At 40.4% G+C, this 16270-nt stretch overlaps 1 protein-coding gene across 2 annotated transcripts in view; it reads right to left on the bottom strand.

Annotated features, from left to right (window-relative positions):
• Positions 1 to 3245: 3245 nt before the first annotated feature.
• Positions 3246 to 16270, bottom strand: part of LOC108515460 (uncharacterized) — an 86497-nt gene continuing 73472 nt past the window's right edge. Inside the window, exons 3-4 of one of the 2 annotated variants that reach the window (XR_001881531.1) lie at positions 7069 to 7266; positions 3246 to 5850 (exon numbers count right to left, since the gene is read on the bottom strand). Coding sequence is in view for 1 of the 2 variants with exons in the window: in XM_017852383.1 (XP_017707872.1) it covers positions 5794 to 5850; positions 6538 to 6630 (150 nt within the window). In the remaining variant the exon portion in view is untranslated. Of the gene's footprint in view, positions 5851 to 6537; positions 6631 to 7068; positions 7267 to 16270 lie in introns of both variants that reach the window. The other variant, XM_017852383.1, reaches the window with a different exon arrangement.

The raw sequence follows: 16270 nt of genomic DNA, 5'->3' as shown, positions 1-16270 counted from the left end.
CTGCATCCATGTCCCTAAAAAGGACACAAACTCATCCTTTTTTATGGCTGCATAGTATTCCATGGTATATATGTGCCACATTTTCTTAATCCAGTCTGTCACTGATGGACATTTGGGTTGATTCCAAGTCTTTGCTCTTGTGAAGAGTGCTAAGGCATATTTTTAAAAAATAAATTGTTCATATTAAAAAGACATACTTACAAGCATGAAACAACACTATGTAGTTTCTACCTAGAAAAAGATCTATTAAGAAAATGTAGTAAACTGATTAGGAGAGACTGGGATGATTTGAGATTAAGGCTAGTGGTGAAAGCCAGGGGCGGTGGCTCATGCCTGTAATCCCAGCACTTTGGGAGGATGACGTGGGCGAATCACTCGAGGCCAGGAGTTTAAAACCAGCCAGGCCAACATGGTGAAACCCCATCCCTACTAAAAATACAAAAAAAAAAAAAATTAGCTTGGCATGGTGGTGTGCACCTGTAATCCCAGCTAATCAGGAAGCTGAGGCATGAGAATCACTCAAACCCAGGAGGTGGAGGTTGCCCTGAGCCAAGATTGTGCCTGGGCAACAAAGCGAGACCCTATCAAAAAAAAAAAAAAAAAGAAAAGTAGTGGTGAAAGGAGAGTTTAGCCTTACATATAATATTTTCAATTTTACAAAAAAACTGTGTTCATGTTATTTATATAGCTCAAATTTAAGTCCTTTTTAACAGTCACAATATTAAGTGGTACTTTAAAAGCATTGACTTCTTGCATTGCTTATTTAACTAAACCCCAATATTGTCCTGAAAATCAGCTATTTTTATGAGAGTTATTTAGTCCTGAGGTTCTGTTCTAAAGGAGCAGTGGGAAGAAAGAGGATAAACAAGCTAGAATTTGAATTAAACTTCAACATGGAATAAAACACCAACTTCCTTCCTTCTCCACCCTCTCTTGGACCTGAGCCCACCACTGTACTTCTCAGCGGCCACCCTACCCACCCTGAGAGACATAGAATTTTAGAACCACAAAGCACCTTACAAAACCTTTGCTTCGACCCCTGATGTTTAGGTGAGAGTGCTGGTTTGCTCAAGTTAGAATCTGTTGTTCCTGTTGACTTGTCCTTTTCTCTATAACCTCATTTTATAACCCTCTTTTGGGAGTGAAATGGAGTTGGGCTCAGTCTTTTCTGTTCAACTGGACAGAACTCCTCTCACTAATTTCAACAGAGAAAACTGGTGCTTTTTCAGAGTTGTTTACTTCCATTCTCTGGGGAATTAGTTTGTTTAAATGTGCTTTGAAGATTCCAGTTCTACAGAACTCAATTTCTTTAGTTTATCTCTCTTTAACTCTCAACCACTCTCCCTCTCTCACTCTTTCTTTCTTTCTCATCTTTGCTTTATTTTTGTCTCCAAATCTCTCTGCTGTTCTCTGTCTCCATGTATTTCTGTCCCTTTTCAACCTTATTCCTTCTGGCATGAGCATGTTCTATTTGTTTTTTGGAAAGATGTTCTACAAAGTAAATTTTTGTGTGATAAATTTTAGCAATACTTTACTAACTAAAAAAAAAATCAACCAAAAAAAGTTAAGACCAGAAGGTAGATTCAGTTTTAATGAAGTGTTCTTCTTTTACCTTGTTTTATGTTGTTCCTTTTATCTCTTCATCAAGGAAACTGTATTTCGTCAAGCCTCGGAGTATAATAAATAACTTACAAGGATGCACAGTTGTACATTACTCTCTTGACAGGGTGACTCAACACTGATAGGTATTATCTACATTCTTTAAATGGTTCCCTGCAGGACTAAGCCCTGTGCACATACAGAAATACAAAAGTACACAGGATAAAATGTCTGGAGGTGACTAATCTGGCCCATTGTTATCTCCTTGCAACAAGAGTTTGCTTATGAAATTCAAGTACTTTCAAAATGGCACAAGCAACTGAGGAACACATGTCAACGCTCTGTGATCTGGAGCCTTCCAGGGTAGCTCAGTAAACAGCGCATCTCTCCAAGTAAGCTTCTGGGCATTGTAGCCCTTTATGGGCTCCAAGAAGAAATGGTGGTCAAGCTGGCTGGGAGAGGCACACACTGTACTGAAGCTGTGGCTTCCTAGCCTGCTTAAGAAACCTTTTTGCCAAGTGCATTTCCAAAGAGGGAATTCCATAAAGGGACATTTCTCAGGTACTGAATCCTTTGAACTTGAGCCTTTTGGCATTTTCATTTACATCTGCTTAAACAGACACATGACTAGCATTTATCAGTCTAGCACTTGCTGGGGCATTCTTCCTTCTAAACCGTAAAAGGAAACTCTGATAAAATTTTGATTTTTTTAATACCTAACAAGCTGTGACCTGTACAAAGCTCAGAGTTCTGGCAGAAATATAAAATCAATTGAGTTTCATCTAAACCATTCTTTGCCTTTTGAGACCCTTTGATCAATCTCAGATGGAAATTCTTCAGTCCCACAGAAGCTTCGGAGGGCAACAGTATGCTTTGATTTTTGACTTTATCATGTAATTGGGGCAGCATTTTTATTGACAGGTTGTTCACTAGATCGGTGGGTTTATTAATCTGTTTTCCTAAGCAAGTAACTTGACAGGACTTCATTTAAAAGTGATTGTAGTGTCTGCAACTGGGCTCACCTTGGGCAGAGATCATAGGTTACTGAAGTCGACATTGTCTTATAAAGACCCCATACAAACAGGACAACAATCCAATCAAGATGGGAAAATTGGGGAATTTAACATGGCTACCATCTTCTCATTTTTGAATGACTGCAACTGTCATCTTTGCTTGCAGAAGGGGAGGGAAGAAGATTAATCCACTCTCCATACTCCAGCAAGGGTGGTCTTCCTAAAATGCAAATCCTATCATGCTTATACCCTGCATGAAATCCTGGAGTATCTCTCCATTGCTCTCGGTATAAAGACCAAAAGACTCACAATAACATTCAAGATCTTCCAAGCCTTGCCTACCTTTCTAGGCCTATCCTTTGTCCCTCACACTGCAGACTCTGCCATCTGACTACTTGCTATTGAAGGAACTCACCAGTCTCCCTCTTCTTTCTTGGCCTTTAAACATGATCGTCCTTCTGCTTGGAATGCCCTTCCCATGCTCTTCAACTGGCCAAACCTTACTAGCCTTTCAGGGCAGTTTAACTATTACCTCCTTTGCACTTTTCAGGAGTTCATGGCATTTTACCTACCACTTAAAAAATGTCCATCTATCTTTGACCCTAAATCAAACATGCCTTGTGAACAGAAATTGTGTCTTAAATCCCAGTGTTTAACTCTATGGCAATATCCATCATAATACATCACGCATTTTTTTCTCCCTAGTATTTATCCAGCTCTGGAATTATATTGTTTGATGTCTGTCTTCCCAGCCAGGGCAACCTCCCTGACAGCTTGTCTGGACCATTTATAGCACCTAGAACAGTTTGGGGCACACAGTAGGCATTCAATAAATATTTGCTGCCGGGCACGGTGGCTCATGCCTGTAATCCCAGTACTTTGGGAGGCCAAGGCAGGTAGATCACCTGAGGTCAGGAGTTCAAGACCAGACTGGCCAACATGATAAAATCCCATCTTTACAAAAACACAAAAATTAGCTAGGCATGATGGCAAGTGCCTGTAATCCCAGCTACTTGGGAGGCTGAGGCAGAAGAATCACTTTAACCTGGGAGGTGGAAGTTGCAGTGAGCCGAGATGGTGCCATTGCACTCTACCCCAGGTGACAGAGCAAGATTCTGTCTCAATTAAAATAAATAAATAAATAAATAATTTGCTTAATTAATTGTAACTAAAAAGCCTAACACAGGATCCAGCAGTTACTTAGACTTCATCAAATCCAATGAACCGCTGATGGTGAAATGCACTGCAATTTTATATACCATTAAGAAAGGTAAGAAAGGGTGGAAATGCCTCCAAAAAGCATGACATAATGCTTAATGAAACAATGACATTATAATTCTTCTTGGATATATTTTTCTGTTTGGTATAAGAGACATATTTAGTCACAGATATTTATCTTATCTCTTACACATGCATAAAAAGAAAAATATAAACAAAAGTAATTGGTTCAATTTATATGTGTGAGTCTAAATGTGCTGAATTACCTTCCAAACTGAGTGGTCAGTGTCCCTGACTTTCCCACAGTATCCATCTTCCGTGCCACCTAGAGTGTTGGTGCTCACTATTTCTTAAAAGAGTACTCCACTATTATCCCTGGGAGTTTTCATCCAAGCCGCTGACACCCACTATTAAGCAAGTTTGAGGGCTAGTTCCTTATTGATTTTTGCCAAAGGTTAGATGTCAAACAATGGCCCTGATTCATGTGCCTTCCTCAAACATAAAGATCAGTTGACAGAAACACGAAGGGGCTCAGTTATCCAGTTGTGCCATCAAAAAGAATAGCCAACTAGTACATCATGATTGCTTCTAGCTGACAGTATTTGTAAGCCACCTGCAATGTTAAAACTGATCACAATTTTAGAGTTAATAAAATATGACTATGTGTCTGACATATAATCGATTCAACATAATATTAGTGGTATATGCTTAATAAGTATTGTTGAATGAGTGAGATTGACAGAGAGGAAGCACATAGAGAAACAGATCTAGGAAGTTACTCCCCAATGTGTAAATAATTTAATATTCAAACTCTTCTCTTATTGACTGAAAAATACTATGTGCCAAGCACCAATGTTTGGTTTATTGATATATGTTATCTCATTTGATTAAATAATATATACATAATTTCCAGGTGTTATAATCAGTTCCCAAAGTGAAAAACAGATCTACTTTAGGTATTATTCTGTCTCCAGAACTCCACTTTGACCTAGACTGACATCAATATCACAATGAACATTAATTTTCATAATTTTGCAATCAGAAAATATCTTGATAATCATTAAAAGATTGAGTTCAGCATAGTTTTATTGTCAAAAATATTCTATAGTAATTCCAAAAGACTGGTCATCTGTGAATTGTGCACATATTTCTTAATTAAAAATTTTTATTAACTTGAAATTTTCCATATGGTTTCAAAAATCAACTATTAGAGCCAGGTGCAGTGGCTCACACCTGTAATCCCAGATACTTTGGAGGCTGAGGTGGGAGTATTACTTGACCCCAGAAGTTCAAGACCAGCCAGCAACATAGTAAGACCCTGTTTCTAAATAAATAAACAACTTTTAAAGGATCACCTATTAAACTGAAATGCAAGGACCTGTGTTCTTAACTCAAAGATGGGATAAATAGCTAGAAAAATTCATTTCAGTCTTGGATTTGAAAAAGACTGCAATGGTACAAACAATCCCAAAAGGTATCTTAAAACTGTCAAAATAATTATTGAAACAAAATCAAATTTAATTATCTCTAATTTTAAAATACTGTATTAGGCATGCTGTTCAGGACAGGAATTGGGAGACTAGGTGTTATACTCCAAAGGTTAAGAATTGCTCAGTTCAGTAAAACCTCCACCCACATCAATTTAAGTGCAATTCTCATAAAAGCAGGGCTGTGTGTATATATGTGTGTGTATGTGTGTGTGTGTGTGTGTGTGTGTGTGTTTTACCAAAAATACCCAATTATCAAATCAGTGATATTCACAGCTCTTCTGATGATGATCTTTCAGATGATGATTTTCAGATGATGCTCTTTGCTGTTCTAAGTGATGTGTTAATGCTCACTTCCTTTTAGCCACAAAGCCTTGGCCCCACAAGTTGCCTGGAGGCAGCTCTAACCTACATGCAGTCAAATCATCCCAGTCACATCAGTCTCCAGGGTGATTTGAAGTGTGGGTGGTTGACATCTAAGGGATAAGTGGGAGAAAGTTCTGCGGCTGGTCTGACAGTAAGGAGGCTAATTCCTGAAGGGCAGAGAAATAAAATGTCACTCACTCCTATGAGCCCCTGTGGTTTTCAGAGCAGGATCCGTTGTGTTTTCTGCTGCAGTCTTAGTAGGGCAATTAGTGGAGAAGGAAATGGGTGGGAGTTCTGCAAGCTTGCCAATATGTGAATGCACCCAGCAATGAAGACGAGCTTTTAGTTCCCTTCCCTGGTCACTAGTCACAATGTGCATGGTGGTCAGGAGCTCTGTATCCATATGGTGAGAGTGATGCTTTGAGGTTTTGCTTGTTTTTTGCAATATTAGAGTGAGCAGCTGTCAATTGGATTGTCAAGCTAATACACATAGCAGCACGAAAGCCCTGCATTTATAATTAGTTCCCAGTTGAAATGGAATTATCCTTACTAATGACATGAGGGACTGTCTGATTGGGGTTTGAGATTAGAGGCATTTATTTACCTGTATAAAGGTCAATGCAGGAGAAACTTATATGATATGGTTTGGATATTTGTCCCCTCCAAATTTCATGTTGAAACATGACCTCCAATGTTGGAGGTGGGGCTTAGTAGAAGGTATTGAATCATGGGGGCACATCCCTCATGAATGACTTAGTGCCATCCCCTTGGTGATGAGTGAGTTCTTGCTCAGTTAGTTCACATGAGATCTGGTTGTTTAAAAGAGTCTGGAGGCCAAGTGCAATGGCTCACACCTGTAACCCCAGCACTTTCGGAGGCCAAGGCAGGAGGATCACTTGAGTCCAAGAGTTCGAGACCAGCCTGGTCAACATAGTGAGATCCTGTCTCTACAAAAAATTAAAAAGAAATTGGTTGGGCATGGTGGCACCTACCTGTGGTCCCAGTTACTTGGGAGGCTGAGGTGGGAGGATTGCTTGGGCCCAGGAGGTTAAGGCTGCAGTGAACCGTGATTGCACCACTGCATTGCAGCCTGGGTGACAGAGTGGGACCCTGTCTCAAAAAAAAAAAAAAAAAAAAAAAATGTCTACTACCTCCCCCTTCTGTCCCTTGCTCCTGCTCTCACCATGTGATATGCTGGCTTCCCTTTTCACCTTCCATCATGATTGTGAGCTTCCTGAGGCACTCATCAGAAGCCCAGCCAATGTTACTGCTATGCTTCCTGTACAGCCTGCCAAACCGTGAGTGAATTAAACTCCTTTTCTTTATGAATTACCCAGCCTCAGGTATGTCTTTATAGGAATGCAAGAGGGACTAGCACACCATACCTGGGGAGAAGAAGAGAATCCATGGAATCCAGGAGAGAAAAAAAAGCCATGCTCCCAGGGAATCTCTCAGTGGCAGACTTCCAGGCTCCAGTGGCCCATGTTCACCCTGTTGCCGGGGCCAAGATCCACAGCAGGTACAAAGGGCACAGTGACTAGAGACTCACAATATGTTTAGGGCCCATGAACAGATTTTTATTTCTTTAGAAATCAGAAGGAAAAAATAAAGTTTTAGGTCAAAGAACGTGTTTTAATATGTAATGTTAATATATTCACCTTTATTCTAACCTAATCATAAAATATACTTTTTACTTTTTTTCTGAGGAGGAAGTGCCTACTGCTCCTGAAAGTTACCATGCAGCCCTGTCTGTGGTATTAGGTTAACTGATATGATATTGCTGGCAACCAATTGTTTCAGGTCTACGAAACAGTTTTGGTTTACTTACTACATATCTCTTAGACGACCCTTTCCTAGTTTGTAGGAGTCTCAATTCAAGCCAGGTAGAGAAGGTAATCCATTTCTTTCCCTCCCTTTTTCCTTTTCCTCTCTCCTTTTTCTCTATTTCTTTCACCTTTTCCTTCTACGTATTTGCTGGGTGGTGGGTTCTCTCTCTCACTCATTTAATCTTCCCCTCCCCCCCACTCTATCTCCTTTCTCCCCTCTCCTTCTGTCCCTATTTTCTCGGACTTTCTTATGGAACCAGAAGATCAGTCATCTATAGTCCTCTGGGCTCCCCAAAGAGCCTTGAACTGTCACAGGCATGCACTGTGCTCCTTCCACCCTCAATGCTATCTCTACCCTTTTTCTCTGAGTCATAGATGAGTTCCAGAAAAGATCAGAAAGACCAGGTGAACTCAGATCAGGGATATCCTAAAGCTCTCTGGAGTTGGGGCAGGAGACAAGGTCCACAGACAGACTAATTTCTTTCTTTTCTTTTTCATTTTACAAACAGGGTCTCATCTTGTTGCCCAGACTAGAGTGCGGTAGTGCAATCATAGCCCACTGTAACCTCAGACTCTTGGGCTCAAGCAATCTTCCCCACTCAGCCTCCTGAAGATCTGAGACTACAGGCTCACACGATCATGCCTGGCTTATTTAAAAAAAATTTTTTTTAATCGAAACAGGGTCTCACTATGTTACCCAGGCTGGTCTTGAACTCCCGGCCTCAAGTGAGCCTCTTGTTTTGGCCTTCCAAAATGCTGGGATAACAAGCATGAGCCACTGCTCCTGGCAAGACTAATTTCCTAAATTGTTTTGATCCTCCCACACTCTTTCTCTATCTTTAGTTGCTGGGATCTTGACCTGGTAGGGAAAGTGGGGAGGAAGGAGAAAAAAATGATTCTACCCACTTGCTTATCCTTGAAAATTTTTCCCATCTTAATATTTAGTACAAAGATGTTGATGTTAAATTTATTTTTTCCTTTCTGATCCCATCATTGAAAACCCCTGAAGAAATGAATGCCCCCTAGTCTAGCTACATAAATAGGAAATCACCAGATAAATAAGGTAAACAGGGAAATAAGAACCAGGACATAGAGCACATCTGATATAACTTCCCCTATCACTCTAGCACAAATACTAATTAAACCCATTAGGGCCAAACCATAGAGCTGGCTGTCATGGCAATTCTATGGATAGGGTCCTTTCCTCAAGGAACTACATTTAGTGGAGAGAAGTAACGTACATACATGATACAAGAAAATGAACATAAATGAGGAAGGAGGAAGTGCTCAGTGGGGGACTGATAGAAAAGCAGCCAGTATCGAGGCTCCCTCTTGGCAATGAAAAGAGCTTAAAAGCTATTCTGTGGTCACAGATGATGGCGGATTATCCACTCCAGTCTGTGGCCCAATGAGAAGGTTGAGTGACCTCTTAAAAATCCAGCCCAGACGTGTGGTTAAATATTCAGGCTTAAAGAAGTACTGCAGAGCCTGGAGGAAGAGGACACCTTTAGGCCAGGTGAGAAAGAAAGGAATGACTGAACTCTCATCATACAGAGCCGTGAAGGAAGAAGTAGTCAGAGACTCCATGGATTTGGTTCAGGGCTTTCATTTATCGAAGATGTCAAAGAACCTTTGTGTTACAGGCTTTCAGAAATTCTGGGAGAAGGCCAGGCGCAGTGGCTCATGTCTGTAATTCCAGCACTTTGGGAGGCCAAGTCAGGCAGATCACCTAAGGTCAGAAGTTTGAGACCAGCCTGACCAATATGGCAAAACCCCATCTCTACTAAAAATACAAAAAATTATCCAGGTGTGGTGGCACACAGCTGTAATCCCAGTTACTCAGGAGGCTGAGGCAGGAGAATCATTTGAACCCAGGAGGCAGAGGTTGCAGTGAGCTGAGATCATGCCACTACACTTCACTTCATCTAAAAAAAAAAAAGACTGGGAGAAGAAAATGACGAAGGAGGCCATATTATTATCCAGCTTCTAGAGAGAGAGTAACAAAAGCAAAATGGTTAGCTTTGAATTTATAACAAGTCATTAGTGGAACAAGAACTGCAGAGGAGAAGACACAGCATCCATTGTGTGCCAACTTTGTCTGGACTTAAACGATGAATTTGGAAGAGAGAGGTGGAGTTGGGGAGTGGTAAAGCATTAAATAACCAACCATGACTAACCGCTGAGTTTAGCCTGAATGAATTCATTCTGCAAACATAGCTGTCATCAAAACATAGTTTATGCAAGATTCCCAAATGTGCTGCATGTCACAACATATAACTACAAATCCATGCTTTGTCTGCAAGGTCATAATCAACTGTCTGTGTTGTAGCATTTACTATGGTTGGATAACATGTAATGGTCGCCTCAGGTGATTTCAGTTTTTATGAAAGTAGAATAGGGTAAGCATTTTATTCACTGTGTTGTTGAAGGTAGATTTGTGTAGTCAACAGAGTTTTGTGGCTGCTGTTGTTTTTAAGTCAAAGAACATGCTACAACAGAATACGGCTATCTTTTAGTACAAACCCAAACTTTTATTCTAGTTCTATATCCAGCTAGCTACATGAGGCATAATGACTTTATCTTAAAACGAGGCCCCTTCTAGTCTTAGAGTGCTATGATTACCCTATTTGGTTATTGTGAATAGCCTGGTAGGCACTTTTCTCTGAGAAGATAGGGGACCAGCTGAGAAACAATGTAAGACACCATTAAATCTACTTACCACTGAAGGTAGGAAGAAAATTAATGAATTAAGTAAGGACTCTGTGTATTTCTTTTCTACTCTTTTCCTTGTCCACTAATCCTAGCTTTCAAAAAAAGCAGGGGGCGGGGAATATGTAAAATCAACTACTATAAAGGGGTGAGCCATAGGATATTCAAACCTGGTACTTCTCCACTGAGCCCATACACCAAAAAAGGCATAAAGATAGAAGGTTTGACCCATGTTTGTGGTATTTTGAAAATGGGCCATGTATTTAAGAATTACCAAATTATAAACATTAGCTATATATTAGAGCTTGGTTTAGACCAGGGTTTCTCAGCCTCAGTACTACTGACATTTAAACTGTATAATTCTTTGCTGTAGGGAGTTGTGCTGTGCATTGTAGGATGTTTAGCAGAATCCCTGGACACTTCTCACTAGATGTCAATAGCAAACTGCCCCACCTTCTAATTTTGGTAATCAAAAATGTCCTCAGGCATTACCAATGTCTTCTGGGTGGTAAAGTCACCGTCCTTTAAGAACCACTGGTCTAGACAAAATGATGAGGGATATTATGATGTTTTATTTTGAAGTGTCTGTCCCTGCCATCTTTCCAGCCTCCTGCCTTGGGCATTTCTTTATTCATTTATTTAAGAGATGTTTATTAAATAACGACTACATGCCAGGCACTGTGCTAGGAGATGAGGATACAGTAGTGAAAAAGAGAATGGTCCCTAATCATGGAGTTTACAATTTCATAGGGGAGACAATGTGAAACAAATAATTCTAAATAATACAGCATACAAAACAGAAATACAGGTCACCTGCACACACAATTATAACCACTGTTTCCCCTAATCCTATTAATATTATAGTAGATGGCTTAAGAAGGAATTAGTTTACAAGAGAATGATAGTAATAGAAGGGTAGAACGACACAATTTTGAAAACTAGGATGTAGATGGAGGAACTAGAGTGCAATATTATAATGAGAAACATATACTTGATCATTGCCTCATTTTCTATCACATAGCTCAGAAAACTCTCAGAATCTCTGAAGTAATATGTGCCTTTTTGTATTCCACTGAGGTGACTAATGGCTGGGGGCTCTTAGAAAGTCTCAAGATAGGGGATAGTTGCCAGCGGAACCAATCAAGTGATAAGAGGAGCTGAAGGTTGAGTTAATCACCAGTGGTCAATGATTTAATCAATCATGTCAACATAGTGAAGCCTTTATAAAACCCCAAAGGGACAAGGTTTGGAGAGCTTCCAGGTTGCTGAACATGTAGAGGGTGGTGAACCCAGAAAGGGCATGGAAGCTCTGCACCTATTCCTCTATATTTTGCCCTATGCATCACTTCCATCTGGTTGTTCCTGAGTTGTATCCTCTTAGAATAAATCAGCAATAGTAAGTAAAGTGTTTCCCTGAGTTCTATGAGCCATTCTAGCAAAGGATCAAGCTGAAGGAGGGGATTATGGGAACCTCTGATCTTTAGCCAAATTGGACAGAAGTTGTGGGTAACTTGAGGAACTACTTGCAACTGATATCTGAAGTGGGGAAGGAGTCTTGTGGGACGGAACCCCTAACCTATGGGATCTTAGCTAATTCCTGTTAGTGTCAGAATTGAATTGAACTGTAGAACACTCAGGTGGTGTCAGAGAATTAGTCAGTGCAAGAAAAAACTAACACATCTATTGTGTTGAGGGTTGAGAGTATAGTAGGTAAAAACAATTTATTTGGTTTTTTCCCCTATATTGATAGAGGAACCTACAACAAAACATATCGTGATGAGATTTCACAACACTGGGGTCAAAGAGGTAAACCTAAAACTTCCATAGAGGAAAACAAAACAAAACAAAAGCTTGGATCACATACAAAGGTATATGGATCAGAATGGTATCAGATGTCTTATCAGCAACACTTGAAGCTGGAAGATGACAGAACAATACCTTCAACGTTCTGAAGAAAAATTCTAATAATCAAGAATTCTATATCCATACAAACTATTAAATAAGTGATAAATAGAAGACATTTCAAGACATTCAAGGTCTCAAATGATTTTCTATATGTTGCAGCTTTATGTGGCTTCATAAAAAAAGATCTCAAAACTTAGTGACTTGGAGCAGCTATATCTTTCGATTCCAAGAATTTGGATGGAGCACAGAGGAGACAGATTATCTCTATTTTTCAGTGTCTATTATCTCAGATGGGTGAGTTGAACAGCTTGGGGGTTGCTGAGCATTTCTCTCTTTCCACATAGCTTTTCACAGGTTTAGTTTGGGCTTTCTCACAGCTGGACTACTTCAGATTAATTGGACTTTTTACATGGTTCCAAGACAAGACAGAAATTGTGAGTCCTCTTAAAGGCTGAGACTAGAATTGACATGGTGCCATTTCCGTCATACTGTATTAGTCAAAGCAGTCACAAGCCAGTCCAAATTCAAGGGAAAGGGAAATATATACCCCTCTCAATGGGAAGAATGTCAAATAATTTGCCACATCATATATCCCTTCTCAGGAAGCTCCCAGAAGATGCACTCTACTAAAATGGCCAAGAAAGAGGAAAACAGAAAAAGATGGCTGATTAGATGCAGCTAGTACACACCTCCTCCACAGACGGGAACCAAAATAGCAAGTAATATTCACAGTTTAAAAAGCTCATCTAAGAACACTGGGATTTAACAGAGATGTGAAGAGAAGCACCAAAAGCAAGTAAGAAGAGGGAAGCAAGGCCACTTCCTTAGCCAGGATTGGCTTAGAGCAGGGAGAAGCTCCTAGGAAAAGAATAAAAGAGAGACTCCCCATCTAGTCCCCGCAGGGTTCAACTCTCCCACCAGTTTTTACACTATTAGCTATGGGAGGATGCCTTGATCTATGTGGGCCCAAAAACTAACAGAGATCTGACTAGAGATTGAACAAGAGACATTGCTCCAGAGAATGAACTCACAAAGAGTCCCACAGGCATCTGAACTCTGCACAGCTGCAGCTTGGTGCCATCCTGAGAGCTAAACCCCAAAAGGACCACATACTGCCCTAGAACTGCTACTGTCACTGGCACCACCAAACCAAGGAGGGAGAGGGGAGGCCAAGCACCTCCATGCACCTTAAGGACAAATCCCACCATCGCTGCTGTGGGCTGTTGCAGGGCCAAGGCAAACTGCACTCCTCATAGCTTCCTCTCTGCACTGCTCCGGCTGAGAGGGCCCTACCCTCCCCAGTGTCAGGCCCATGGCTGGTGCCATTCTGAGAGTCTGGCCTCTAAAGGTCTGCATCCTGCTCTAGGGCCAGGGCTAATGGTCCCACTGCCACCATCAGGCAAAGGAGAAAGGGGAGGCTGGGTGCTCCTCTGCACCCCTAGGACAAATCCCATTGCTGCTTGTGTAGGCTGCAGTGGGACCAAGCCATAATAAGCAATCTACTCACAGCTACCTGCCTATGCTGCTTCAGCTGAGAAGGACCCTGCCCTCCCCAGTGGCAAGCCCATAGCTGGTGCCATTCAGAGAATCTATCCTCCAAAGGTCTGCATAATGACTTAGGGCTGGGGATGACCCTGTCCCTGTACCACCAGGCCAAGGAAGGAGGGAGAGGGGAAGCACAGGCACTTTCATGTGCTTCGAGGACAAATCCCACCTCTGCTCCTGCAGGCTTCTATGGGACTAAGGTATGAGTAAACTGTATTCTCCAGCCACCTGCCTATACTGCTCCAGCTGAGAGAGGCCCCACCCTCCCTGTAGGCAAACCTACAGTACAGCAACTGCTGCCCACATTTCAGTATTACCCTGGTAGCCTGGGGATCACCCCCACCCCTGGCCATCACAGTCAGCACCTGAATGTATTACTGGGGGCATGAGTACAAGTCTTCTATCCTAGTCTCCTCCCCCAACTACCCTCCTGAACCCAATAACACTGGTGACAGCACAAGCTGCCTTGAAGTCAAAGAACAGGCATGCTAAGCTCACTGCTGCCACCACTGAGACCTGGTGACTGGTCCATGGCATCCTACTCCCCAGCAAAACTTCACCACAGTCTCAAATAATAACCACATCTTAAGCCACTGAGTAAATCACAGATACCACTGATACTGTTTATAGCCAAAGAAGTCATATAGAAATTACAATACTGCATGCTCCAAAAAGAAAAGCCAAAATGCCCTACCCAACCAACAACATTATATACACCTTCAGGAGAAAGTCCTTCCCTAAGAAAGCAATTTCAAAAAATTGGAAGAAGCAATAGTTACACCAGATACACAAATATCAATGTAAAAAAGCAAGGAAAAATGAAACCTCATAAGGAGCAAAATTATTCTCCTGCAACATATCCCAATCAAAAAGAAACTTATAGGCTGGGCTCAGGGCTCATGCCTGTAATCCCAACACTTTGGTAGGCCAAGGCCAGTGGATCATATGAGGCCAGAAGTTCGAGACCAGCCTGGCCAACATGGTGAAATCCCACCTCTACTAAAAATTAAAAAAAAAAAAAAATTGCTGGGCATGGTGGCAGGCGCCTGTAATTCCAGCTACTTGGGAGGCTGAGGCAGGAAGAACTGCTTGAATCTGGGAGGTAGAGGTTGCAGTGAGCCAAGATCACACCACTGCACCCCAGCCTGGGCAACAGAATGACATCTCAAAAATAAATAAATTTATAAAATTCCAGATAAAGAATTCAAAATACTGATTTTAAAGAAGTTCAGTGAGATACAAGAGAATTCTTGGAGAAGTCAGATAAACAGTTCAGAATATGAATCAGAAATTTACTAAAGACATAGACATTTTAAAAAGAACCAAACAGAAATTCTGGAAGTAAATAATTCATTTAATGAAATACAAAATACATTTAAAAACTTCATCAATTGACTAGATCGAGTAGAAGAAAGAATATCAGAAACTGAAGATGGGTCTTTTGAAATAATTCAGTAAGATAAAAATAAAGAAAACAAACATAAGGAGTAAAGCCTTTGTGATGTTTGGGACATGTAAAGAGACCAAATCTACAAATTGTTGATATCCCCAAGGGCAAATAAAAAAATGAAAGAATTAGAAAATCTATTTAACAAAATAATAGATGACAACTCCCCAAGTCTAGCAAGAGGTTTAGACATTCAGATACAGGAAATTCAGCAATCCCAGGATGACACAATACAAAAAATTCTTCTCCACAGCACATTATAGTCAGACTGTCTAATGTTAAGGATAAAGAGCAAATCCTAAAAACAGCAAATGTATCTAGTTACCTTTAAAGGAAACTCCATCAGAGCAACAGTGGATTTCTCACCAGAAACCTTAAAGGCCAGAAGAGAATGGGATGATACATTCAAAGTGCTAAAAAAACAAAAAACAAACAAACAAAAAAAAAAACCTGCTAGCCAAGAATATTAGATCCAGCAAAACTACCCTTCATAAATGAAGAAGAAATAGTCTTTCCTAGACAAGCAAATGCTGAGGGAATTCATTACCACTTGACCAACTCTACAAAAATGCCCAAGGCCATCCTAAACCTGGAAGCAAAAGAATGTCATTTGCCATCATGAATACACATCAAACTGTAAAACTCATTGGTAAAACAATCACACAGTGGAGGAAAGGACTCATGGTACCATGACAGAAACCCACCAAACTACAATGACCGACAATAACAGGAAAAAATTAAAAAAGAATACGTTGAAAACCAGAAAACAATTAGTAATATGACAGGAACAAAGCCTCACATATCAATAGTAACTTTGAATGTAAATGGATCAAATTATCCAATTAAAAGATACAGAATGGTTGAACTGATATTTTTTAAATGATTCAGCTATATGCTGCTTTTGAGGAATTCATCTTACTAGTAAAGACGTATAGACTGAAAGCAAAGGGATGAAAAAAGACATTCCATGCAAATGGAAACCAAAAGTGAGTGGGTGTAGCTATATCCAATAAAACAGACTTTAAATCAAGAAGAGTTAAAGAAAAGAAAGGACAAAGATGATAATTATATATTAATGAAAAGTCAATCCAGCAAGAGAATATAACAATTCTAAACATATATGCACCCAAGTCTGGAACATCCAGATTCATAAAG

Source organism: Rhinopithecus bieti, unplaced genomic scaffold (genome assembly GCF_001698545.2).
Source record: "Rhinopithecus bieti isolate Rb0 unplaced genomic scaffold, ASM169854v2 scaffold_35077, whole genome shotgun sequence".
Taxonomy (NCBI): Eukaryota; Metazoa; Chordata; class Mammalia; order Primates; family Cercopithecidae; genus Rhinopithecus; species Rhinopithecus bieti.
This window is presented reverse-complemented; position numbering and strand designations above follow the sequence as displayed.